Source organism: Bufo gargarizans, chromosome 6, assembly GCF_014858855.1.
Source record: "Bufo gargarizans isolate SCDJY-AF-19 chromosome 6, ASM1485885v1, whole genome shotgun sequence".
Lineage (NCBI taxonomy): Eukaryota > Metazoa > Chordata > Amphibia > Anura > Bufonidae > Bufo > Bufo gargarizans.
In genome coordinates, this window is record NC_058085.1 from 70,254,116 (window position 1) to 70,281,537 (window position 27,422).

A 27,422-nucleotide genomic window follows, 5' to 3' on the forward strand; every position below is an offset into this window, starting at 1 on the left:
GAAAACTCTAAGGCATATTGGTACACAATAGACTTTTTCCAGGGTGCGGGTGCCCACAGAGATGGCTCTGAGTGCCGCCTCTGGCACCCGTGCCATAGGTTCGCCATCACTGCTCTAGGCTGTCCAGGCATGTTGGAAATTGTAGTTTTGGCAACAGCTGGAGGGCTGCAGGTTGGGAATCCCTGGCCTAACGTGTTCTACGATCAGGTTCTCTTACTCACATATAGAATAACTGGGACCTCTGCCAGACATATGCTCTTCCTCTCCTTGGAGCAAGATAGGTCAGCAGCAGAGATTCTGATTGAAAGTCATAAAACAAGCGTCTAGGTGGTTTTCTAGTGCTGCGGCGTGAAGACGGCAGTGCTGAAGGCTATATGAATGCCCCATCACATGGGTATATAGCATGGAAGATGGTCATGTGTCACATTCTCTGGTGCAGATGTCTTGGGCCGGGTTCACACCAGTGCTAGCATTTTCTGTTGTCCTGGTCCATTAGAGGAGCAGAGCAACAAAAATAACAGAAGTGCTGGATTTGGCAGATAACTGTACCATGACAACAACCCACTGACTATAATGGGGTTAGTTTCTGAAGATTTTTTTTTTTTGTCCACTCTGTTTACCAGAGTCTGTGATGGAGGCCCTGAATGGAGCCTCCAATGTAGATGTGGAGAAGCCCTTATGTGATGACCTGTCTGATGTCCAGACCTAAGCCTGTTGTTCTTGTTTCTGCAGGTGCCTATTGCCTCTCTGTCTCAGACTATGATCCCAACCGTGGTCTAAACGTGAAACATTACAAGATCCGAAAATTGGACAGCGGTGGCTTCTATATTACGTCTCGAACTCAGTTCAGCAACCTCCAGCAGCTGGTGGCTTATTACAGCAGTAAGACCAACATGGGGCACATGGGTGGTATAACTATGTCTGTCTGAATATGTGTATGAGTGAGGCCTCCTTTAGACAACCATAATGCTGACACAACCCTCCCGCGGTTTTCTGGTCATCTTAAAGTGGCCTTATGTGTCGTGCATACGACTGTATGTATTTTGCAGTCTGCAAAATACGGATACTATCCGTGTTGCATCCGCATATTTTGCGGCCCCATTGACCTTGGTGGGTTGGTGATTTACGGCCAGATATAGGACATGTTCTATCCTATTGCGGAATGGACATATGGATGTGGAAAGCACACATATCATCCGTGATCCATATGTCTCTTCTGCCGAAAGATGGAATAGGTGTGCAAAATGTGGACCATGGACTCATTGAAGTCAATGAGTCCACCAAAAAAAAAAAAAAAAAAACGGTCGGCGTACAGACTACATCCGTATTTTGCGGACTTGTGGTATGCATGAGGCCCTAATAAAACATATTGGGGGTAATTTATTCTGCCCCCCTTGTGCCAACCCGTCATATATTATAAGGGTTGTCCGGGATTTTAATATTGATGGCCTATCCTCCAGGATAAATCGTCAATATGAGATTGGCGGGGTCTGACACCCAGCACCCCCACGATCAGCGGTTTGAAGAGAAGATCGCGCTGTGTGTGAGCGCAGCCTTCCCTTCATTGTTTACCTGCTAGCCGTCGACATCGCAGATGTAATTACAAGCCGTCCTATTCACTTCTATGGGATGGCGGGTAGGTAAACAAACAAGGGAAGGCTGCGTTCGCATGGAGCGCAGCCTTCTCTTCAAACAGCTGTTTGGTGGTGGTCCCAGGAGTCAGACCCCCGCCAATCTAATATTGATGACGTATCCTGTGGATAGGTCATCAATAGTGTTGAGTGAAGCAAACTTCCGATGCTTCATCCGAAGTCGCTCCGTTAAAAACTTTGGAGTAATACTGTACAGTATTAGAATGTATGGGCAGTATTATTCTGAAGTTTTGAACGAAGCGTCTTCGGATGTTACATCTGAAGCTCGCTTCGCTCAACACTAGTCATCAATATTAAAATCCCGGAAAACCCCTTTTAAGCACATCCTTCAGTGGTGCAAGAGGATGTCAAAACCCCCCATAGATAGACTGTGGATGTGGCTGCTACCACTGCAAACAGTTCGAGGATTTTTTTTTATTGTTACCACCCCTCAGTGATAACTGAATATAAAAGTGCTTTATAATAACGCCCGATCAACTGGGAATTGGCCATTTTTTAGTATATGTCAGATTATTGTCCTAAAAGCCAGCACGACAAGTAAGATTTTCAGTACATTGTCACACAGTAATTGGTCTCTTGACTGAAAGAACATGACCAGTGTCGGGCAATTCAGTCTAAATTGTCTCTGGCCAACGTTAGAGAAGATTATATTGCATATTTCACATTCATTCGTCTTCTGTGCAAAGACATTTCTGAACACACTGGAAAATCTTAGTGGGGATATTGTCTGGTAGAGGGGCTACCCCACCCCTAGACATAGTTCATTTGATATCACACTGTATATGGCAGGTTATAAGTACATGTCATTAAGGTGGATCCTTTAGAAGTCCTGGCATGTCTGTTTTTAATAAATACTGATATTTCACGTAAAATGACAATTGTGGATCATCCTATCTTCCTCTGTTGTTCCTCCTGCAAATTGGTGAATATATTTATAACTGGGTGTTACCTCTCACCTTGTCAGAGGGACGGCAGTGATTGGAGAGAGTCAATATATAAGGAACCCCAGCCCCCTCCCCATAACTGGTAACACCCAGTTGTCAATTTACTCTTGAATTTCTAGACGGAATAACAGAGCAACAGGACAATGTAGGGTAAATGTTATTTTACAGGGAATGCAAGCATTTACTAAAACGGACATGTCGGGTAAGCTGACGGGTCCAGCCGCATAGTAGAGGCATGCTCATGAATGAAGCAGTAGATTGTGTCCAGTCCGCTGCCATTGAGATGTTGAGGCCCTGATTGGTTGTCACAGATCAGCAGTTTAGTCTTCCATTGTTTTGCAGGGTTGTCAGACAATAATGACCACCCATAAAAACCCAAGTCCTTCAGAGTTCCTCTTGGTCTCATGTTACCTTTTGAAGGGGCGTAAAGTAGTTGTTGTTCTTCCCCCTCCATCGCTCTGTCCTGACACAATAGAAGTGAATGCTGTGGGGAGGTGATGGTTTCACGCTATGATCTCTTGGTGTTTGATTTCTCACCACCATCACCAGCGGGTCCTTTTTATATTCTAGATTGTTTGTTTGGATAAGCCAGTGTGAACTGCTCCTAAACACCGCCAGGACCTGTCGCCTTTTGAAACTTAAATCTCTGCCCCTCCCTCACTCGCCACTTTGCTGAGTCTTACGGCGCTATTTTTTACCTCTGTGGCCCCTCTCTTCCTGTTACTGAAATATCTGTGCAGTCACCGGCACTCGGTTCTCCAGGAGGAGTTCAAAGGAATCTCCCCCCTTTCCCCTTTCCTGATTTTGGACTATTATCTACAGTAATACATTAGGAATCCGAATCGCTATTACTTACCTACTGCCCACCATTCTCCAGCTGTTAACGCACAGAGCTGCGTTAAAATGCATTGTCAGGACTGCCATGCAGGCATCATCTCCATTATGTGAGAACAGCAGAGCAGTCCGGACTGTGGGTGACTGATTCCCTTTTAAATTAAATAAATTCCCTGCTGTCCTCTCTGCCCATACAGTATCAGAGCGATGGGGGTCACTGCCCCTTGAGCTCTGAGGGCTGGTGAACCCTTCCTTAGCACAGTCGCATTTTCATAATTGGCATCAGAACTAATGCCCCCAATATTTAAGGACGGTTCTTGAGGCTAGAGAGGAAAAATTTCCTCCAGAACACTCAGTTTTTCTCACAGGTAATGGGGAGGGGATAACCCCAGATAACACACAGAAGGAAAAGACTGGAGTCTAGGCCTCAAAGCTAAGGGAGAGGTATGATGATCTCCTAGAAATCCCTAGACCTCTCCCTGACTCCTGCCAGTATGAGTAGACCCTGAAGGTGGAAATACTCATACACCGGAAATGGAGACCCTGGAAGGCCCTAGGAGTGGTGGCATGGAATGAGACTACTGGTTCCTCCCCAGATGAAGGAACCAGCGTCTCCCTAAGGCCTACACAACACACAAACGAACAACAAAATGCACTTGGCTTAAAGAAGAATGGAGGAGCAGGTGATCCAAATGAACAACACGCCAGCTCAACCAACTCCCAGCAGGAAATATTAACCGCATGGTAAGCAGTGTGAGTCAGAACTAAATAAAGCCTCAGTAATGACCACAAGCTGGCAATGACACGAAGTGTGGTCATTACCAAACGCTGCAAGATGAAAACAATGAGACTGTCAGATACCCTCACGTGCCCCCAGTCTCTCAGATCTTCTCACCTTTGTCATGGGAGGGACCGTGACCGTTTTAATAAGTGTCAGCAGGTGACAGGTCGTCTTTATGGCCCATTTACCCGAGCGAATGATTGGGCAAACTTACAAACGCTCTTTCCCAATCATTGCCCTGTGTAAGCATGTCCGGCTGATCGCATACTTCGCGGTATGTCAGCAGCCCATCACAAAGTGTGAACAGGGATGTGCTGGAGACATTAATGAGACTGTACGTGACTGAGCAGTGTCCAGAACAATTGGTCACGTCTAGTGGCGCTGATTGCTGCATGGAGTTTAAAGACGTTATCTCATTAATAATGTAAAAAACTAAAATCGGACATTGTATAGTGCATGACAATCTCTAACAAAAAAACAGCCCTGTACCTCGCATGGATCCAGAGATCTCCCCAGTCATTGCTCTGCTAGATTTATATCAAGCTGACAGCTCAGGGGAGTGTCTTTTCTGATACAGCTCAAGGGGCGTGTCTCAGCTCTCCCCATCACAGCTCAGGGGGCGTGTCTCAGCTCTCCCTATCACAGCTCAGGAGACAGCTGACGGCTGAAACTGAGCATGTGCGGCCATCTCAGTGAGCAGGACAAAGAAATAAGAAAAAACAAACGGCAGGTGGCGCTATACAGATAGATTATATTGAATAATTCAGTAGCTATACAAAATGTTTCTATTACATGCAATTACAAAAGTATTCAGATCCAGGTGCTGGTTTGAAAACGATAGAATATTTTTCGTGAGACAAACCCTTTAACGAGCGCTGATCCAGTTGCTATATTGTTAATTAACACTCATTACTGGTCCAAAGTGTTAGCTATGCTATGTTTTCTATGACTTGAGGTGGCATAGACAGAAAAACCATGGTCGCAATTGGACGAATATTTAAAGGGTTTGTCATCAGAAAAATCGTTGTGTATCTGACTGACATTAGCGATGTGCTAATGTCAGCAGAACAGAACTGTATGATTTTTAACTCCCTGCTGCCGTTCCCTCAAAATAAAGACTTTTAGAATATGCTAATGAGCCTCTAGGTGCTACTGAGGCCTTTCTGCAGCACCTAGAGGCATCCGTCTTCTCACCCTTTGGCACGCCCATGTTCAGTTGATTGACGTCCTAGTTCTCCTCAGTGCCCCCAAAATCCTGCGCGTGCGGCATCCCATTTAGTATTCGCACAGGCGCAGTGTGTGAAGGACGCTCTCCTGCTGCCGGCTTCACTCACTGCGCCGAGTACTAAAGGGGACGGCGCTGGATTTTGCAGGCACAGAGGAGAACTAGGACGTCAATTAACTGGACATGGGGGTGCCAAAGGGTGAGGGGACGGAGCCTCTAGGTGCTGCAACAACGCCCTAGTAGCACGTAGAGACTCATTAGCATATTATAAAAGTCTTCATTTTGAGGGAATGGCGGCAGGCAGGGAGTTAAAAATCATAGTTATGTTCTGCTGACATTAACACATCGCTAATGTCAGCCAGATACATAACTATTTTTCTGATGACAGAAGGTTTGTACCTGAAGGCATCTGTGTTGGTCCCATGTTCACATTTGGCTGCATTTCTGAGAAAAATGAGGTTTTAATATATGAAAATGAGCAACGGGGGCGTCTCTGTTATTCCTAGAGGCTCAGCTCTCTCTGCATGTGCTGCGCCCTCTGCACTTTGACTTTCGGAGACTTTGACGTTTACACTGCCTGGCCCTGTCAATTCAAGTGCAGAATTGTTGATATTTTCTTCCTTGTCTTTCTTTAGAACATGCAGATGGTTTGTGTCACCGACTGACCAATGTGTGTCCCACGTCGAAGCCCCAGACTCAGGGTCTGGCTAAGGATGCATGGGAAATTCCAAGGGATTCCTTACGTCTGGAGCTCAAACTGGGGCAGGGTTGCTTTGGAGAAGTATGGATGGGTAAGTGCTGGCTTTTGTACATGCATATACAATATGTAATAAGTGACCCCTAGGAACCCCACACCACTAGAATGAAGGGGCACAGTGCTAGGTGAAGCATAGCTGCCCCTTCTAATATTTTCCTCTGCATACCACCCCTCTTGACCAGGTTCTCTGCGCAGTGCTTGGTTAGGAGCCTCGCTATGTAGGAAAAAACCTGAAGAAGGACCTTTGCCAGTAGATACTAGTGATTGCTTGGGGTCCAACCTCTGGGACCCCTGCAATCAATGCAGTAAGTGATGTTGTATCCACCCCCTGTGCCATGTCGTATACAACTTGCATCCTCTGCACACTTCTGCTGTGGTTGAGGTTGATCAAGTCTTGCTGTAGTATTTTAACCACTATATTTGTCTTGCCATCAGGTACATGGAATGGGACCACAAGGGTAGCCATTAAGACTCTCAAACCTGGTACTATGTCTCCGGAAGCGTTCCTCCAGGAGGCCCAAGTTATGAAGAAACTACGACATGAGAAGCTGGTACAACTATATGCTGTAGTATCAGAAGAGCCCATCTACATTGTCACGGAGTACATGAGTAAAGGTGTGTGTATAGGCCGAATACATAGATTGTATTCCATGATGTTCTGCAGAGACCCGTGTCTTACTCTGTTCCATGTCTGTGCTTTCAGGCAGCCTCTTGGACTTTCTGAAGTGTGAGATGGGCAGCTACCTCAGGCTTCCACAGCTTGTAGACATGTCTGCACAGGTAAGTCTGGTTGCTTCACATTAGCCACTTGATGTCTTTTTGTTGCCTCGACCATATATAATTAAAAAAACAAAAAACAAACAAAAAAAATGTAATCCCCTTTCTGACAGATTGCATCTGGCATGGCCTATGTAGAGCGGATGAACTATGTGCACCGTGACCTCCGAGCTGCCAACATCCTAGTAGGAGAAAACCTTGGGTGTAAAGTTGCTGACTTTGGGCTGGCACGGCTGATTGAAGATAATGAATACACAGCGCGGCAAGGTATCACCACAGACCCTGAATCGGCATGTATTGCCGTCTGCTGATAATTATATACACACTCCCTGTAATTATGGAGCGGCTTGTTTATGTGCAGGGACTGGTGACTCCTATTCTATTGTACCCGCTGTTTTCTGTGTAAACATGCCAAGCAAGTGTAAGATGGCATTGTACGGTATGGGTGCACATTGCATAGGCCTCTCTGCGCCGTCGTCTAGAATTTTTTTTATTTTTTTGTTTGGGGATCCGTGCACGATAATGAGTCTTACAACGGAACTGATTCATCTTAGTGACGAGAAGAATATAATTTAGCATTAACTAACTAATTGGAGGAGTTTGGACTGCTGGGACCCCCATGAGCCCAAGAACAAGGGTCCTGTTCCTGACTCTCTTAAAGGCTGTGGGGTCATGGCGGGAGTTGTAGTGTCACTGGTTGGAAATCGTGGCGCTATTTCTAGAACAGAATGATCAGACACAAGGCACATGCTCAACCTGCTGCTCCAGTCATTTTCTATGGGATTGTCGGAAAGAACAGATTAACACTTTCAGGTGCAAATAATGTGTGTAACTCTGGTACAATAAAATAATTCCAGTCCCCCCCCCCCCTCCTCCTTCTTAACAATTTGTCATTTCCGTAGTAAATGACTCACCTCAGTCACAAGTCAGTAATATGTTCCTCCTTTATACTTTCCAGATGTATGCTCATGTAAGTTGCGTGCATCTGGGAATAGAGGAACAGACACAAGTGGCTAAAGATCTGACTTTATTGGGCAGCTAATAATATACATGGTACAGGGCTTAGTAGGTCTACTGTACATAGTAGGATTGGTGGTCCATGTGCTGTCTTCATTGTAGGGCCTCTAATGTGACAAGTAGATGAATGTGATCTTGTATTTTGGCATAAATGCTTATATATCATTCTGTCTCCTAGGTGCCAAATTTCCCATTAAATGGACAGCCCCAGAAGCGGCATTATATGGACGATTCACCATTAAATCTGATGTCTGGTCCTTTGGGATCCTCCTGACAGAACTAACCACAAAAGGACGGGTTCCATATCCTGGTGAGTAGAAGACATGTAGGTTGTTTAGATCCTTAGCAGTCTCCCTCATCTAATCTCCTGCTTCTGATCTTCTCAGGAATGGTGAATCGAGAGGTACTGGATCAAGTAGAGCGGGGGTATCGAATGCCATGCCCTCCAGACTGCCCAGAGTCCCTCCATGATCTGATGTTGCAGTGCTGGAGGAAAGACCCAGAGGAGCGTCCAACATTTGAATACTTGCAGGCCTTCTTGGAAGACTATTTTACTGCCACCGAGCCCCAGTACCAACCAGGGGACAACCTTTAGGAGAAATGGAGAATGATCTCGACTACAGGATGAGCCCTATCTTAACATGGCAGACAAACCTCTCTAAGATGCAGGTGCAATACTACCCAGATCCGACATACATTTTGTAGTTGAGGATCTGATGACACTAAGCAGAAGGTACAGAACCATTTTTTATTTTATTTTTTACACCTGGACAGAAGGACCGCTCCGACTCTGTTGATGTTCCATGTCCATCTTGTATCTTTTGCATTCTGGTCAAGTATAGAAGATTTGGCTGCTCCTGATACATCGCCTACTGATACATGTTCATCTGTTCCTTCCATAGAAGACAAAGGAACTTGAGCAGGACTTGGGGAACCCTCCCAATGTTACTCTGCTCGCTGGGGTCTTCAGACATTGTAAATAATCACTCAGGAGGGCTCATCACTCTCCTGTCAACTACTCTTTTGAAACTGCAAGACCCTTGAGCTCCGTGACTACGGTTTTTGTATACTCAGTCGTGGGAGGGTTATGGGGTCTTCCAGAATATAAAAAATTGCTCTCGAGGACCAAAGTCCCACTTCTGTCTTCCACCCCCACTCACTTTCTCCAGATAGGGAGACAGACTGCTGTGCTACGTTTTTGATAATGAAGTGACTACACAACCTCCCAAATTCACCCTGAATGGGGTCGAGCTTGTAACCTCTCCTGACTACTTACTCCCTTACAATTTCTAAAAACACAATTGCGGCCATTTTTTTATTTTAACCCCGTAGGTGGGTTTCTAGTTCTTGAATAACCCAGCAGGCCTTTTTCATGTAACTGTTACACTTGTACATCAGCTGTTCCTCAGTTACTGCTTTCTCCCCCCCCCCCCCATGATTATAGTCCCTTTAAGCTGGTATCCCTCTGTTATGCCTAATGGCACGGAGGTCTTCATGGTTGTCCATGTCGGGCACTGCCCCAGTCAACCCTGTACAAGGCCTACATGTGTTTTTCTTCACGTCATTGGGACCAGAACTAAACTCTACACCCATCTAGTTTTATTTACGACCGGGTTTATGACTTCAAGCATCTAAATCTCTGTTCATCCCACTATGTAATAATCTGAACAGGACTTTTGATAACGGTACGAATGCATTTCGTTGCGGTTGTATGGGAGCCTTGCGACTGGCCCTGTGTTATATCACTGGCAAAACTGTGGACTCTGCCAGGATGGTATGGGTTAGTCTTCCAATTTCTCAGGGATGGGAAAGGTGTTGGATTTTTATTGCCAATCATGGAGGTGGGGATACATGTACCTGCTCCGGCTTTTCCATAATCTAGCATTGAGCGGCCGGCTCAGGTCAGAGGATGGTTCCCTCTCCTAAGGTGCCAATCTAGTTACATCTGCCTGCATTACTGATAAATGTGTGTGTATATACATGTTTTTTAATGGTTCTATACCACTCGAGTGCAAGGGGAGAGCATTGTGAATACTATCCCGGATACACTGTATGTAGACTTGTGTTACAGATCTGTACGTAGTACTGGAGCGATCTTTTTTTTTTTTTTTTTTTGTGTCATTTGATAATATGGAGCAGGGACGGGTTAATCTATATGGGGACCAGGCTTTCCCTTTCATTCAGAGCATGGTTACACCTAGTTAAGGGTCCATTCACACGTCCGTTGTTTCTTTCCTGATCTGTTCCGTTTTTTGCTGAACAGATCTGGACCCATTCATTTTCAATGGGTCCTGAAAAAAAATCTGACATTGTGCTGTCCATTTTTTTTCAGGACCCATTGAAAATGAATGGGTCCAGATCTGTTCAGCAAAAAACTGAACAGATCAGGAAAGAAACAACGGACGTGTGAATAGACCCTAAAGGAGGCCACAGGATCGCTCTAATTGCTATCCGTTAAAGGGGACGTCCGCCGGGAGCTTTCACACATGCTGCAGCTGTACCGGACAGGCATGGCTTTGGCGGGGACAGACACCGGGTCAGTTTACGTTATTAACACTTTAAACACTGGCACTACTGCTTTTATGTCCATAGCAATAATTGTAAAGAATGGTGTGGTCAATAAAGATGAAAGGCGGACTCGTGGCTCTTGGTTTTTATTTCTAGTAATGCAGATTCGGGTCTCATTATGGAATTCTACTACATAAGTGGAGGGTAGAATAGAAGATTATCGATTACTACTGCGTATGCAGGCGACGGCTGTAAGTCACTGAAAAGTGTGGTCTGTCACCACCTATTGGCAGAAGGTAAAACTGCACAGGTGCTTTTTCTATTTTTGTGCGGTGTACGGTGTACGGTGTCCATGTGCCATCCGCCTTCTTTTTTTTTTTTGTGTGGACCCTTTGGCTTCAGTGGGTCCATGGTCTAAATTTTGTGGACATATTCTATCTTTGTGGAATGGCCCATAGGTCAACTTTCTGCATCTCTGTCCTTTCAGGAGAAAGATAGAGCATGTCCTGTACCGTCCACAAAATGCGGCCCATGGACCTATTAAAGTCAATGGGTCAGCAGAAAATGCATATGCAACACAGACTGTATCTGTAATTTGTGGACCACAACATACATATTGTCCATGTCCATAAGGCCTTTACACGGCAAATTTCTGAATATAGTATGTTTGTTCGGCACTTGTTTAATGACCTTCACACGGGCAGGAAGTTGCCCGAATGAATGGTTACATAAGTGATTGCATCGTTCATGCCGCCGGTTGTTTCTGTTGTCTACAGCATGTCCCGTGTTCATTATTTCATTATTATTTGTTTTGCGGAGAAGGATAGGATATTTCTACAGAAGTAAAATAAAAATGGTGGCTTCCACTCGGCCGTGATCCGTGTTTTGCGGATCCACTATTTGCGGACGGCAGAACACTTAGTCTTGTGCATGAGGCCTTAGGCTGTAAATACCCTGCACAATCGATACTATGGAGACTGCATACAGGTAAGGTTGCTGAGAGTGGGATCCCCAGAGATCTGATAATAATGACCTATTTTGAGGCTGATCCATCAGTATTGTGGAATATCCCTTTGTGTTGTATCATGCAATAACTATCCTAGCACAGGGTTAATTTACTCAATTGTGCACTCACCTTTCACTGAGTAGTCATGTACATGAATGTATTTTTATTTATTTTTTTGCCCGCATCCGATCTGCATTTTCTGGGGGTCAGAGGCGGACTCGTTCAGTTCGGTTGGGCTGCAAAAGATGCGGACAGGACTCAAAAAGATAGAACGGACAAGGATAGGACTGTTCTATTATGGTCTGGACTTTCCATTCTGCAAAATGCGGACTGCACAAGGCCAGTATCCGTATTTTGCAGTTCAGCAGTTTGCGGACCACAAAAACTCAACAGCCCGGAGGCTGCAAATTGTACCTAAATAACACCCCCAGTCCATGCACCCCAGATACACGCTGCCAGTGCCTACTACATTCTAGGCCAATAGGTACCCCGACACACACGCACTCCCTGCTCTCTAGCAGTCAGACGGCACGACAAGCTTTACAAGGCAATGGATCCGTAGGGCAGACTGGCACCAACGTTAAGGGCTCATGCACATGTTTGTGCACTGCGTGACAGATGTGGACCCGTTCACTTGAATGGGTCTGCAATCTAAAAGGAACAGAGGCACAGAACCCCATGGAAGCACTACAGAGTCTGTGCCTCCGCACTGCAAAAAAGTTGTGCAGGCAAGTGAATGGGTCCTGCGGCGGCCCCAAGGCAATTTGCGGTCTGCAGCATGGGCCCGGCTGGCACACGTTCGTGTGCATGGGCCCTTAGGCAAACACTTTAATCCAAAAGGTTTTAGTGCCTACAAAAAGAGACATAAACAAAAGGAAATACGTTAGTCATTCTGATGCCTTGGGGGTAGAAGGAAATTAAGGGCACACACTCGGATCTTGGCTGACCCCTGCATGTGTGCTCATATGGTCAACCTTGTGTTTTACACTTTTGGCCCGTGGTTTCAGGCCAGCCCTTCTGGATCATTACTCGGATCCATGACTGGGCAGCAGATTAATAAGGGAGAAGGTCCCAAGAATATTAATTTGTGACTGGTTGGGTGGGGGTGGGGTGGTGTGCTCACATAGGGTAGACACATTTCCATTTACCCATTCTTTGTAGTTGTACAAGCCAGACCCGAGTGTGAAAAGTCGCACACTCCCTTTTCCATGCACTCTGGCTCACATCCTGCAATAAGAATTCTCTGGAGCAGTTCAAAGGGATTTAACAAAATTGCATTTATCACATATAGACACAAATATACACTGTTCTGGGCCTTTTATCACACACTGTCTATTTCTTGGCAAAAACTTGGACCAATTGAAAGGAGAGAGAAAAAACGATGCTGATAGCTGGGGATGCCATTTAAAAGGGCTTGGCCGAGAGTGGAATGTAAAGTCCATGGCGCCAGGCAGTGTATAATTACATGACATGTGACTGCTGCGGCTTAGCGGTGGCCTGCTGTTCCTGCGCAGTGGTGACTAGACAGCTCACTGCCGGTCCAGCAGAGACAGGAGCACTATCTACTGTATTTTATATATTTTAAAAAAAATTATTATTCTACACTGTGCCTGGCCCAATAGACATTACATTCCACTTTTGGACGAGCCCTTAAACACATGATTGTAGCATGATGTAACAAATGGTGTTTTCAGGAACTATGAGATGGATGACTTCATAAGTCATCAATGCATCATACACTTTACCATACAGTACAAGGTGCTGGGCCAAACTGAATGTTAAAAAGGAAAAGCTCATTAAAGAGAATCTGTCAGCAGGATCACCTCTAGTATACTAGGCATACGGCCTGGTAGGATTCATCATGTACAAACTACCGTAACTAAATGATGTGGTCTTAAACAGCAGGAAAAAAAATATGCTCAAAACCCTGAATGCAGTTGGGCATTTCTAGCAGGGGAGCAAATGCCGCACGTGATCCGTTGCCAACTGTAATTCCCAATAAAATGCATACAATGGAGGATGCCAGCAACTGACCCTATATACACACACCAGAATCACTACTCCGAGTTCTGCAACTCAAAAACCGGCTCCATACACATACATGGGGTTTCACCCTGTCCATTTAAAGGGAGTCTGTCACCACCAGCGGCAACTGTTGTGTTTTTTTTTTTTTTTTTTTTTTTTTAAAACCCTCCGCATTGCAGCTGTGCTCGCCTATGGGGATTTCCATATATAGCTTTATGTCTTTTGACCCCTTGTTCAGCTGAATTGCGCATGCACCAGTAGTCTGTGCAGTTCACTTGACCTTGGAACTGGCCATCTTCCTGGCATGCGCAGCTCAGTTGAACAAGCCGAGGTCCACAGAAGTTCGCAGACACATATGGGAGATGTGCGCCTGCACGAGATTTGAAGGAACAACATGATGACGTTAAGGGGGCAAGGCTAGGAGGTGCAGAGCTGCTTTAGGAATAGCAGAATTATAAAAAACCCATTTATGGTATCTCACATTTTTGTACATATTTTATTCCATCTTTTCATGGGACAACACTGAAGATCTGACACTTTGATACAATGTAAAGTAGTCAGTGTACGGCTTGTATAACAGTGTAAGTTTGGTGTGTGCTCAAAATAACTCAACACACAGCCAGTAATGTCTAAACTGCTGGCAACAAGTGAGTACACCCCTAAATGAAAATGGCCAAATTGTGCCCATTTAGCCATTTTCCCTCCCCGGTGTCATGTGACTCATTAGTGTTACAAGGCCTTAGGTGTAAATGGCAAGCAGGTGTGGTAAATTTGGTGTTATCGCTCTAAGATCCCATTCACACGTTCGCAATTTTGTTCTGCAAGGAATTGCGGACCCATTCAGTTCTATAGGGCCGCATGATGTGCGGCCCAGCTCCGGAAATGCGGACCTGCACTTCCGGGTCCGCATTTCCGTTCCCCCAAAAAATAGAACATGCCCTATTCTTGTCCGCAATTGCGGACAAGAGTAGGCATATTCTATTAGTGCTGGCGATGTGCGGTCTGCAAAATGCACATTGCCATGTCCGTGTTTTGCGGATCACTGGAAGTTCAACATGGCAAAGAACTCTCTGAGGATCTGAAAAAAAAGAATTGTTGTTCTACATAAAGAGGGCCTAAGCCAGTGTTCAGCAACCTTTGGCACTCCAGCTGTTGTGAAACTACAATTCCCAGCATGCTCCATTCATTTCTATGTGTATGCATGCTGGGAGTTGCCTACTCACGGCCTAGGCTATAAGAAGATTGCCAACACCCTGAAACTGAGCTGCAGCATGGTGGGAAAAGCCATATAGCGGTTTAACAAGACAGGTTCCACTAAGAACAAGCCTCGGCATGGTCGATCAAAGAAGTTGAGTGCACGTGCTCAGTGTTACATCCATAGGTTGTCTTTTCAAAATAAATGAGTGCTGCCAGCATTGCTGCAGAGGTTACAGGGGTGGGGTCAACATGTCAGTGCTCAGACCACACACTACATCAGATTGGTCTACATGGCTGTCGTCCCAGAAGGAAGCCTCTTCTAAAGATGATGCACAAGAAAGCCAACAAACTGTATACTGAAGACAAGCAAACTAAGGAGATAGATTACTGGAACCATGTCCTGTGGTCCGAGGAGACCAAGATAAACTTATTTGGTTCAGATGGTGTCAAGCATGGGTGGAGGCAACCGGGTGAGGAGTACAAAGACAGGTGTGTCTTACATACAGTAAAGCATGGTCATGGGAGTGTCATGGTTTAGGGTTTCACGAGTGCTGTGGGGAGCATGAACGCCAACATGTACTGTGACATACTGAAGAAGAGCATGACCCCCTCCCTTCAGAAATAGGGGCCGCAGGGCAGCATCCCAACACGATAATGACCCCAAACACACCTCCAAGATGACCACTGCCTTGCTAAAGAAACTGAGGGTAAAGGTGCTGGACTGGCCAAGCATTTCTCCAGACCTAAACGCTATTGAGCATCCTCAAAAGGAAGGTGGAGGAGCGCAAGGCCTCTAACATCCACCAGCTCTATGATGTCATCATGGAAGAGGATTCCAGTGGCAACCTGTGGAGCTCTAGTGAACTCCATGCCCAAGAGAGTTAAGGCAATGCTGGAAAATAATGGTGACCACACAAAATATTGACACTTTGGGCACAATTTGGCCATTTTCACTTGCCAGTGGTTTAGACATTACTGGCTTTGTGTTGAGTTATTTTGAGAGCACACCAAATTTACACTGTTATACAGTACACTGACTACTTTACATGGTATCAATGTGTCAGATCTTCAGCATTGTCCCATAAAAAGATATTTTATTATATATACAAAAATGTGAGGGGTGGACTGACTTATGTGAGATACTGTACAAGATATATTTGAAAATTACAATAGAAGAGCTACACTTTGATGCAAAGGGTTAAAAACTGGTGACAGACTCCCTGCGGTGTGACTACCTTTCTACACATCTGAGTCAGAGGATGGGAGCGGCTTGTAAACTCCATGCAGTTCTGACACAAGGTGATTGTCCTCATGGACTTTACCTTCAGATAAGATCCCACTAAATGAAAGCGGAGGCCGAGCTTATCAAATACCTGCCAAGTAGCAGCAGCAGCTAAAGGGACACTCCGCTTTGTGTGGTCACATAGTGAATATCACGAGTGTCTGCTGTTAGAGACCCAACTGAAAGGGCCGGGGGAGCAGTGTGCGCCTGTCCAAAGTCCTGGAAAAAAAACATCCACCGCCACAACTGAAGCCACGGGGAAAATATGGGCGCAGTTTTTTTAAAAATATATTTTTACGTCAGCATTTTTGTACTGTTTTGCATGGGAGGACCAGACATGAATACACGCCTCAGGCTCTTTCACATGAATCAGCTTTCCATCCAGATGCAATACGTGATGTGAACACAGCATCCGGACTCAATCCTGACCATGCATCTCGATAAGTCTGTGCACGTTTTTCACGCATCATCTCTTCGTTCAGGAAAAATCGCTGCATGTTCTACATTGTACATTTTTCGCACAGCTCTGGCTCCATAGAAGTGAATGGGGCTTGTGTGAAAAACGGAAGGCGTCCGGACGCAATGTGTTTTTTACTGATGGTTACCGGAAATGTAGATTGTTATTCTTCAGTTTTTTTTCCACGCGTGTAAAAAATAAATCCATGCAATCCAGACAGAAAAAAAATTATTCAACTTGCGTACAAAATCATCAGTTTCTCCCTGACACAATCCATATCGCTCATGTGAACGAGGCCTGTCACAGCTTCTAACTGGTGGCAGTTGATGGAACTGAGCATGTGCGACCACATCAGCAAGGTGGAAGGAGAATTAGGCTAGAGCTACATTGCAACAGAAAAGGGTACGGTTACATGTATCGCACATTTGATATGTTATTTAAATGGTGTCGCAATGAGACATTCACAGGAAAATGTGAGTTATGGATTTTTGCGCCTGTCACATGTCACCTTGCGACACCATTGAAATGTCGCCGTGTAGCTGGACCCATAAGGAAAAGAACAAACAGCAGTTGGCGCTGTACAGATGAATTTTATTGAATACTTCAGGGGCTGTAGAAATTTTTTAATTGTAATTAAACAAGTATTCAGATCTAGATGCTGGTTTGAGAAACATAAAGGATTTGTCCCAGAAAAATTTTCTAACATTCACACTGTATGGATTTACCGAGGCAAAAGTGCTGTGGATTTTTAAGAAAACTCAGACTGGACCTATTGTAATTCAGTGGCGCTAAGCAGCGGCTTTTCAAGGTTCAATCTGTGGCAATAATGAATACCATGTAAAAAAAATAAGACGCGCTTTTTTTCCTCCAAAAGTGTGTGCGTCTTATAGAGTAAGTACTAATGAGCGCTTTCATTACGGAAGCGCTCATTAGTATAGTAGGACCGGGGAGCGGCGAGTGTAGTGCTGCTAAAGCTGGCTTTACTCACCGCTCCCTGGTCTTCTGCTGGCACTGTGTCCTGACTGTATACAGCATCAGGACGCTGGCGCTGTGCAAAATCAGGTCACATTGCATCGCTGCAGGATCTCCAATAGAGGGAAGTAATTTATTTATTTTTGTCTGATCTGAGGTCCTCTAAAACCTAGGTGCGTCTTATGTCTAAGTGTGTGTTATAGGGCGAAAAATAGGCTGTTAATTTTAAAATACCCCAATGTTAGCCAAGGGCAAACTCCTGAGTGTGTAAAGGACCACAACTGAATGAGACCTTTACCGCAACGATTGGGACGTTGCCACCCTGCAGCCATACAAGTCACAGCTGGATCACGCATCAACTGATTATTTGGTGTTCATTGTTAATGGATGTGTGGTAACCTGCAATAAAGGCTGAATGTGCAATCTGGTTGTAATTAGTGTTAAGCAAACTTGTGTTTAAAGTTCGGCGTCTAAAGTTCGGGTTAACGAAGAATCCCGTTACGGATTCCGCTACCACGGACCATAACGGAATTTAGAATCCATAACGGGATTCTTCGATAACCTAACGCTGAACTTAAAACACAAGTTCGCTGAACACTAGAAATCTGTTAATATGACACCACCCGCGCAGCTTGTACGAATGTGTCCCAAACATGCCATATGGTCACACCCTTAGGCCACAGACAAGCGGGTTCAATGTGAGAAACTCGCTGTGTGTAGCGGTGTGATTTCCCGTTCTGACCTCTGCAGGAGCCCTGAGAATCGACTGAATTACACCAACAGCATTATAAGTTTTTATAATGCTGTGCAATCCTGTCATAGGAGCAAAGGTCAGAACTCACTGCTGCACGCATAGGGTTTCTCGCAGTGAACTCGCTCCTCTGTGTCTGGCTTTAGGCTATGCCCTTGTGGGCAAAATCTGCCACTGATTCAGCAGCAGAAAACAGGTGAAGGGGGGGAAGAGTGGGAAGAGTCTGGATTTTATTTTGACATGGAATAGTGGGGGGGGGGGAAAAAATAAAAAATTCTAAAACAATACAATTCAAATAATAGGTAATTTTATTTTCAAAATCCCAAGACGTACCAAAATTCTGGATTAGTATATCTGCCCCATTGTATTAGACACCCATAACAAGTCTTTTAACAGCAGCCTGTTGGGAATTCCCATGCAGCAGTTTTCTTCATCAAATACTATATATCTTCAATACTGTTTTTCACGGGCTGCATTGCGGATACAGCATGTACATGGAGCAATCACCGGCTCTGTACGCGACAGAACGCCCGCACAGGAGGACATGCATTGGTACAGCATGTGAATGCAACACATTACAGATGTATGTTGATACTAAAGCAGGCATTGTTCAACCTGCGGACCTCCAGCTTTTGCAAAACTACAACTCCCATTCACCGACAGCCTACAGCTATCATCCTACAGAAGGGCATCATGGGAGTTGTAGTTTTACGACAGCTGGAGGGCTGCAGGTTAAGCATCCCTGTACTAAAGGAATGGTCAAGACAAACCCAGGTGACAAAGAGGTATTCCACAATATCCTCTAAACACAGGATAGCGGGATAACACCGTACCCTGGGGGAACCCCGAAATGAATGGACCGGCAGGTTGAGGATTCATACTGTTGCTCTATTCATTTCTATGGGATTGCTGGAAATAGTGCTTGTACTAGGCTCTCTCTAGCAGTGCCATAGTTATCCCGTACTCTGTGGATAAAGGATAGCATGAGATAACCAATTACCCAGCCCTTTAAGGTACCTGTACCTGTACATGGGGCAGAAAATCTCATTACACTCCGCACTGTGAAACCCACGCGGTGCAGATTATCCACCCTCGGCAATGCATAAGGTGTACCAAGTGTTGAGCGAACTTGTGTTTTAAGTTCGGCGTCTAAAGTTCGGGTTATCGAAGTATCCCGTTATCGTCCGTGGTAGCGGAATCCATAACGGGATTCTTCGATAACCCGAACCTGAACTTTAGACACCGAATTTAAAACACAAGTTCGCTCAACACTACATTTAACTCAAACCGAAGCTGATTTTTCTGTTGCTTTTTACGTCCCATGTGGATGTAGGTTAGGGCTCATGCACGCAAACGGATTTTGTTTCTGTGTCAGTTCCTTTTTTTGCCGAACCATTCATTTTAATAGGTCTGCAAAAAATTAAAAATAAAAACATGTCCTATTATTGTCTGCATTACAGACGAGGATAGGACTGTTCTATTCCGCAAAATATAGAAAGCACACGGACGTCAGTATTTTTTTGTGGATCCATGTTTTGCGGACCACAAAATACATACAGTCGTGTGCATGAGCCCGTAAAAGGTTTTTAGGGCACATTTACAAAGACAGGCTAATACTGTAGCCGCGCAAGGAGAAATGCCAAATTTAAGATGAGCTGTGCACCTCGCAGGGATGGACTGGGAACTTAGTGGCTCTGGGGGGGAAAAAAAAAAAACACACACTAAAAAGTGACCCCATGTTATAGGCATGTCCAAATTGGCAGAAGGTGGGTCAACACAAGTAGACAGGGCCAGCAATATCACAGTGCAGAACCAAATACCACCCCTGCAGAACTAAATACCACAGTGCAGCACAAAATCCTGTCACCCTCACGACAGCATTCAACTGTATGACTGTCTTGAGGACGGCTATACAGTTGAATTCGGGAGGCCACCTGCGGCTGTTGGCCGATGCATAAGTATCTGATGGCTCCTACGCTAATTAATGCTTAGAGTATCAGATCGTTATGTACACAGCTGTCGGCCATGAGGGCACAGACGGCCCACCAGGAAATTTCCCTGTAGGGTCTATCGTCAGTCCGCCCGTAGCGCCTCGTAATAAATTTGGCTAATTCTCTGGCAGGCTGGAGTAGTTATTAGCCAACATGTACGCTTGTTTCCGGGCATACATGTTAGTAATTTGCTGGGGCAGGAGTCCTGGCCCTGCCCCCGCCCAAATGTCAAACTTTTCAGGATTGGCTGAGGAAGTTAATATTGTCGCATGACCAATGGAAAAGGGGACTATTTTTACGTCTAAAATAGCAGAGGTTATTTAGCGACTTTGACATGTCAGAAGTTGTGTTCGATGGGGAGAACCACAGATATGAATAAGTAGGACTTATCCCCTCAGGTATGTCCTCCTCAAGAACAGCATCAGAGCTAGAATCGACTGACGTACATGTGTCACTAGAATGATTTATAAAGCTTTATTAAGGTTCGTTTTGCTCCAACACACAAGGATAAAATCTCATGGTCCATACACATCCGCAGGACTACCGCAAATAGCGGGCAGCCTTGCCCTGAAACCATACACACCGTCTCTGGGGGTACAGGAGCAACTTCACGTGTACATGTCTCCTGCTTACAGGAGGCAGTGATCTGTGGACTGAACAGATATCACAAGTGCAAATCTATCAATTCACTACAAAATGTGCAACATCACCGATGCCTGAGCCCACAAAATGCCACCTGAACATGTACACTCATCTTATTAGATGGCATGAGCAGGGCACTCACACTGTACTGAAGGGCAGTATCAGAAAACGACTGTCAGAAAAACGGACAGAAGAGAAGTAAACATGACCAACAGCTAGCAGAGCCCCCAAAATACTTGTAATTAAAAGTCCCCCTAGAAGGATAATACCAAGGGGTGGGTAATGCAAATATCTTTGCCCACCTCCAGGTGCATGGTAACAGGGGAAAAGGGGATCCATTGCACAAAAACCTGTTTCATTTATCTTGGTGCCCCTGTAGTCCCAGTATAGTCCTCAAGACACAATGGTGCAAGCTGTGTCATGTCACTGGCAAAAAGCAGCAATCCGTTGGCAAAGGAACTGTGTCCTCTTTAGGTGCCCACCACCGCGGGGTCATGGGCCAATTCTGGCAGCTGGCTGCCGCTGCAATGATACAAGAAGCAATTGCCCCAACAACTGTAGCAGATAAGGATGAGGGCTCCCAGGAAGACCAAGGCGCAGATGGTGCACGGCTTCCTCTCCAGCAAGAAGCTCAGGAGGTAGAAGCCCATGAACATCGAGTGGTTGAACCAAAGGGCTGGATTTAGAGGCTTGGGGATGAGGAGAACCGGGAGCAGCCATTGTAGGCAGTACATGATGGCAGCGGAGGTCCGATTCCCGACCTGCGGAGACAAAGGAGAAAATCATGTCATAGTCTGCAGCTACCGGGGGCTCTAGACTGACAAATGAGGACGAACCGCGCTCACACAGTACAGCCCCTTTAGAGGAAAGGGCGCGCTCACACAGTACAGCCCCTTTAGAGGAAAGGGCGCGCTCACACAGTACAGCCCCTTTAGAGGAAAGGGCGCGCTCACACAGTACAGCCCCTTTAGAGGAAAGGGCGCGCTCACACAGTACAGCCCCTTTAGAGGAAAGGGCGCGCTCACACAGTACAGCCCCTTTAGAGGAAAGGGCGCGCTCACACAGTACAGCCCCTTTAGAGGAAAGGGCGCGCTCACACAGTACAGCCCCTTTAGAGGAAAGGGCGCGCTCACACAGTACAGCCCCTTTAGAGGAAAGGGCGCGCTCACACAGTACAGCCCCTTTACAGGAAAGGGCGCGCTCACACAGTACAGCCCCTTTAGAGGAAAGGGCGCGCTCACACAGTACAGCCCCTTTAGAGGAAAGGGCGCGCTCACACAGTACAGCCCCTTTAGAGGAAAGGGCGCGCTCACACAGTACAGCCCCTTTAGAGGAAAGGGCGCGCTCACACAGTACAGCCCCTTTAGAGGAAAGGGCGCGCTCACACAGTACAGCCCCTTTAGAGGAAAGGCCGCGCTCACACAGTACAGCCCCTTTAGAGGAAAGGGCGCGCTCACAATACAGCCCCTTTAGAGGAAAGGCCACGCTCACACAGTACAGCCCCTTTAGAGGAAAAGCCACGCTCACACAGTACAGCCCCTTTAGAGGAAAAGCCACGCTCACACAGTACAGCCCCTTTAGAGGAAAGGCCGCGCTCACACAGTACAGCCCCTTTAGAGGAAAGGGCGCGCTCACACAGTACAGCCCCTTTAGAGGAAAGGCCGCGCTCACACAGTACAGCCCCTTTAGAGGAAAGGCCGCGCTCACACAGTACAGCCCCTTTAGAGGAAAGGCCGCGCTCACACAGTACAGCCCCTTTAGAGGAAAAGCCACGCTCACACAGTACAGCCCCTTTAGAGGAAAGGGCGCGCTCACACAGTACAGCCCCTTTAGAGGAAAGGGCGCGCTCACACAGTACAGCCCCTTTAGAGGGAAGGGCGCGCTCACAATACAGCCCCTTTAGAGGGAAGGGCGCGCTCACAATACAGCCCCTTTAGAGGAAAGGGCGCGCTCACAATACAGCCCCTTTAGAGGAAAGGGCGCGCTCACAATACAGCCCCTTTAGAGGAAAGGGCGCGCTCACAATACAGCCCCTTTAGAGGAAAGGGCGCGCTCACTATTCAGCGCCTTTAGAGGAAAGGGCGCGCTCACAATACAGCCCCTTTAGAGGAAAGGGCGCTTACAATACAGCCCCTTTAGAGGAAAGGGCGCGCTCACACAGTACAGCCCCTTTAGAGGAAAGGGCGCGCTCACACAGTACAGCCCCTTTAGAGGAAAGGCCGCGCTCACACAGTACAGCCCCTTTAGAGGAAAGGCCGCGCTCACACAGTACAGCCCCTTTAGAGGAAAGGCCGCGCTCACACAGTACAGCCCCTTTAGAGGAAAGGCCGCGCTCACACAGTACAGCCCCTTTACAGGAAAGGCCGCGCTCACACAGTACAGCCCCTTTAGAGGAAAGGCCGCGCTCACACAGTACAGCCCCTTTAGAGGAAAAGCCACGCTCACACAGTACAGCCCCTTTAGAGGAGAGGCCGCGCTCACACAGTACAGCCCCTTTACAGGAAAGGCCGCGCTCACATAGTACAGCCCCTTTACAGGAAAGGCCGCGCTCACACAGTACAGCCCCTTTACAGGAAAGGCCGCGCTCACACAGTACAGACCCTTTACAGGACGGACGGCGCTCACAATACAGACCCTTTATAGGTCGGCCCATTGCCATGTCTACATCTGAGGCATGGCTAGGCTTGTAAGGATCTGCCCTGTCCACACATCAGTCACACTGCCCCTCAGGCCGGTGTTCTGCTGATTCCCCTGGTCTCTGTACTGTACATCTGATGTCAGCAGAGATACTGCGTCTTCGGACATAGTTTTTCTTCAAGCAGGCTTGGATCAGTGACGTTCAATCTGGGACTGGAAGGAGAGGCAGAGATCTGATACTACAGACACTCCCCGTGAGTCTCGTGCTGGGATATAAGCACAGGGTGCGGGTCACAGATCAGAGGAGTCAAAATGCACTTACATCATCATCAGACTTGCACAATGCAGTAAGGTTGAATTATGCTGACAGTACAGACCCCTCATAGGATGGACCTCACCCACAATACAGACCCCGTCCACAGCACAGGCCCCTCATAGGAAGGACTGCGCCCACAGCACAGGCCCCTCATAGGAAGGACTGCGCCCACAGCACAGGCCCCTCATAGGAAGGACTGCGCCCACAGCACAGGCCCCTCATAGGAAGGACTGCGCCCACAGCACAGGCCCCTCATAGGAAGGACTGCGCCCACAGCACAGGCCCCTCATAGGAAGGACTGCGCCCACAGCACAGGCCCCTCATAGGAAGGACTGCGCCCACAGCACAGGCCCCTCATAGGAAGGACTGCGCCCACAGCACAGGCCCCTCATAGGAAGGACTGCGCCCACAGCACAGGCCCCTCATAGGAAGGACTGCGCCCACAGCACAGGCCCCTCATAGGAAGGACTGCGCCCACAGCACAGGCCCCTCATAGGAAGGACTGCGCCCACAGCACAGACCCCTCATAGGAAGGACTGCGCCCACAGCACAGACCCCTCATAGGAAGGACTGCGCCCACAGCACAGGCCCCTCATAGGAAGGACTGCGCCCACAGCACAGGCCCCTCATAGGAAGGACTGCGCCCACAGCACAGGCCCCTCATAGGAAGGACTGCGCCCACAGCACAGGCCCCTCATAGGAAGGACTGCGCCCACAGCACAGACCCCTCATAGGAAGGACTGCGCCCACAGCACAGACCCCTCATAGGAAGGACTGCGCCCACAGCACAGGCCCCTCATAGGAAGGACTGCGCCCACAGCACAGGCCCCTCATAGGAAGGACTGCGCCCACAGCACAGACCCCTCATAGGAAGGACGGCGCCCACAGCACAGACCCCTCATAGGAAGGACTGCGCCCACAGCACAGACCCCTCATAGGAAGGACTGCGCCCACAGCACAGACCCATAATGGGACATGTTCTTTACCAACTTCCAGTCCCTTCTTGAAACTATAGTTCCTCTCTAACAATTTCTGACAACCGCCCCCTCATCAGCCCTGTCCCTAAAACATGATTTCCCCCTCCCCCTACAGCAGTCACAACTTCTGCCCCTCCAATAGTAAAGTCAGCAGCTCCTCCTGTCACTCCTACTGACCCGCGCACTCAGCCTCTGCTGCCCATGACTCCAGGCTACTACTACTACCAGCCCCAGCTCTCGCTGACTCGCTGCTTTAACCCTAACACTAAACCGAAGACTGCTGGTGTCCAATTTCACCCCCGAGTACAACTTCCTCCATTATCCGCTTTCTCTTGCGCCGGCTCCTCCGTCCGGTGTGCCGCGACCCCCCGCCTCAGATCCTGCCAAGTGTCCCGCACCCTACTATCGGCGTTCCCACGATAGCCCCACATTAACCCTATAAATACCGCGGCAGCACTCACTCTGCTCCAGGCCGCGGCTCCCACTCGCAGCTAATGGAACGCTCCGAGTCCACGTCATGCGTCTTCCTGCGTGAGGACGTCACAGCGCACGCCGCCGCTTACAGTGGACGACGGCTCCCCCTAGCGCTCAGACGTAAGAACTTGCAATAAGTCACTGAAGTTTATGGACATTTTCACATTCGGCCACAATGAGGCGCTCTTCTAATATCAGACTGTATAGCGCTGGTCCTCAGCCTGCTACATTTCTGTTGTATAGATAAAAAAAATCTCAATCATATTCTGACTGGCCACAGTGACATCACACAAAATGCTAAAATACGTTTGTGTGATGGCAGCTGTCCAAGAAAGGGTTTATTAAGACATCTGCACAATATAAAATGCAACATTTTAACCCATGTAGGTGTTTTTCTTAAAGGGTTTTTCTTGTTTTGTTATACTGATGGCCTCTCTTGAGGATAGATCATCAATAAAAGCCTACAACCCTTTAAAGCAAAAGTACAATGAGCAAGAAGGTGACATCATAACCTGAATGACATCATAGCCTCAGTATGACTATGTGACATAATAACTGGGCTGACATCATGTGATATGTAGCATCATAGCGTGAATGACATCATAACATGAATATGACTAGGTGAAATCATAACCAGATGATGACATCACTAGGAAAGGATCATACACATACACTGTGACATACATTTAAAGGGGATGTCCAGCTGGAAACAAAAGTTATTTTAATCTGCTTCAAGTGAAAATAGACATTAAGAAAAGTTCTCTGATGTCAAGATGTCAGTGCCAGTCCCGGGTCCCAGCACCTCTACTTCCACATAGATTCCTCCTCCTTGTCCATGTCGGTCATACACCGTTGTCTGGGTTGTCCAGTAAAGGCCATCAATATGTGATTGTCAGGGGTCTGACACCCCCCACCTAAGCCAATCAGCTGCTAGGAAGTAGCTCCACCCATTGTGTAGTGGATGGAGCTGGCTACTGTGGATTGGGGGGGGGGGGGGGGGGGTAGTGATCGGTGCTGTTAACCATAGTCTCTAATGGGTTTGGTAGGTGTACTGTCTCCTCTATCAGCCCCCCGCAATGTGATCACTAGGTAGCGATAGATTATAATAGCAGTCCAGGGCTTAACAATGGAGACTGGGTCTGCATCTACAGAAGCCTATTATGCCCTGCCAGAGGCAAGGTGTAATAGTCGTATTATAATACTGAAATGGTATTATACACTGCAATGCAGAAGTGTTACAGTGTATTATACCAACGATCAGCGTGATGAATGTGGAATTAAATAAAAGCATAAAACAATATAAGAATGAGAAAGCCATTTAAAAATATTATTTTCTCCATTAAAAATGCTTTATAGCTGTAAAGAAAAATACAATAAAAATTACATATAATAGGTATCAGTGTGTGCCTAACAACGCAAGCGATACAATGCTCATGTTATGTAACCTGCACGTTGGATGCTGTAAAAACAATTTACCACAATTACTTCTTTTGTTCACTCCGCCAACCGTAAAATGGAATAAAAAAAACTAACAAAAAGTCCACACCCCTACTTACAGTGGACAACAGCACCCCCTGGCGACATAGGAACTTTAAAGTGTACGGCGCAAGGTCCGCGGGGCTCTGGGGAACGATCGGGGTGAATCGCGGCACCATGGCTGCTCTTCCCGGGAGGCACCACCCCCCTGCAGTTCCAAGCTCTGTGATTGGCTGATCAATGAGACCGGCACATCGCAGCGCAGGAAGCGGTCAGAGGCATTCACGGGGTACAGTCCACTTGTACTCTACTGTCATTTTTTCTTTATAGGGGCTTTTGACTACTTATTTTTCCTCCTTCTTTTCCATTCACCTATTATCCATATTGGTTTAGTGTTACTTTGTTATATCTATTTACTGTTCCTTTCTCAGTATTATTTTACTCCAAATGTATGGTTTACAGCACGGCTATACAATACCATTGGTCATAATCCATGTTATACTTGAGATCCTATTTCTCGTACTACACTACTATTTCTGGTTTCTGGCCTGGCTCCTCTTCTTTCTAGTTATAATAGGTTCTATTCATTCTTATCTCTTCCTTATACTGAATTCTTGTTACTATGATCTCTCTCAGAGAAATGAGGCGAAGGTGAATCCCTCATTTAGTCCTGCAGGGGCTAGACTTTTCAAACGATAAATCCAGCGGGTTTCCTCTTGCTGTA

The 27,422-nt window shown here is 46.8% G+C and overlaps 2 protein-coding genes across 4 annotated transcripts in view; one reads left to right on the top strand and one right to left on the bottom strand.

Moving 5' to 3' along the window:
• The window catches only part of SRC (SRC proto-oncogene, non-receptor tyrosine kinase), a 42,225-nt gene extending 31,924 nt beyond the window's left edge, over positions 1-10,301 (top strand). For both annotated transcript variants that reach the window (XM_044297131.1, XM_044297132.1), the window contains 7 exons: positions 733-882; positions 6,072-6,227; positions 6,629-6,808; positions 6,897-6,973; positions 7,084-7,237; positions 8,166-8,297; positions 8,374-10,301. In XM_044297131.1, the coding sequence (XP_044153066.1) occupies positions 733-882; positions 6,072-6,227; positions 6,629-6,808; positions 6,897-6,973; positions 7,084-7,237; positions 8,166-8,297; positions 8,374-8,582 (1,058 nt within the window). In that variant the 3' untranslated portion in view covers positions 8,583-10,301. The remainder of the gene's footprint in view (positions 1-732; positions 883-6,071; positions 6,228-6,628; positions 6,809-6,896; positions 6,974-7,083; positions 7,238-8,165; positions 8,298-8,373) is intronic.
• Positions 10,302-20,635: 10,334 nt separating this feature from the next.
• On the bottom strand, positions 20,636-25,319 carry LOC122940588 (BLCAP apoptosis inducing factor). Of its 2 annotated transcripts, none has more exons than XM_044297225.1 (2): positions 25,210-25,319; positions 20,636-21,579 (listed from the first exon to the last, which is right to left on the bottom strand). In XM_044297225.1, exon 2 carries the CDS (start codon positions 21,550-21,552, stop codon positions 21,289-21,291), a length of 264 nt encoding a protein of 87 aa, XP_044153160.1. In that variant the 5' UTR covers positions 21,553-21,579; positions 25,210-25,319; the 3' UTR covers positions 20,636-21,288. The 2 variants fall into 2 exon arrangements, with proteins under 2 accessions (XP_044153160.1, XP_044153161.1); XM_044297226.1 differs by lacking the exon at positions 25,210-25,319 and adding an exon at positions 23,453-23,734.
• Positions 25,320-27,422: the final 2,103 nt, after the last annotated feature.

Excerpts from the sequence above, each read along its gene's own strand:
- LOC122940588 (XM_044297225.1), bottom strand. The coding sequence starts at position 21,552 with ATGTACTGCCTACAATGGCTGCTCCCGGTTCTCCTCATCCCCAAGCCT.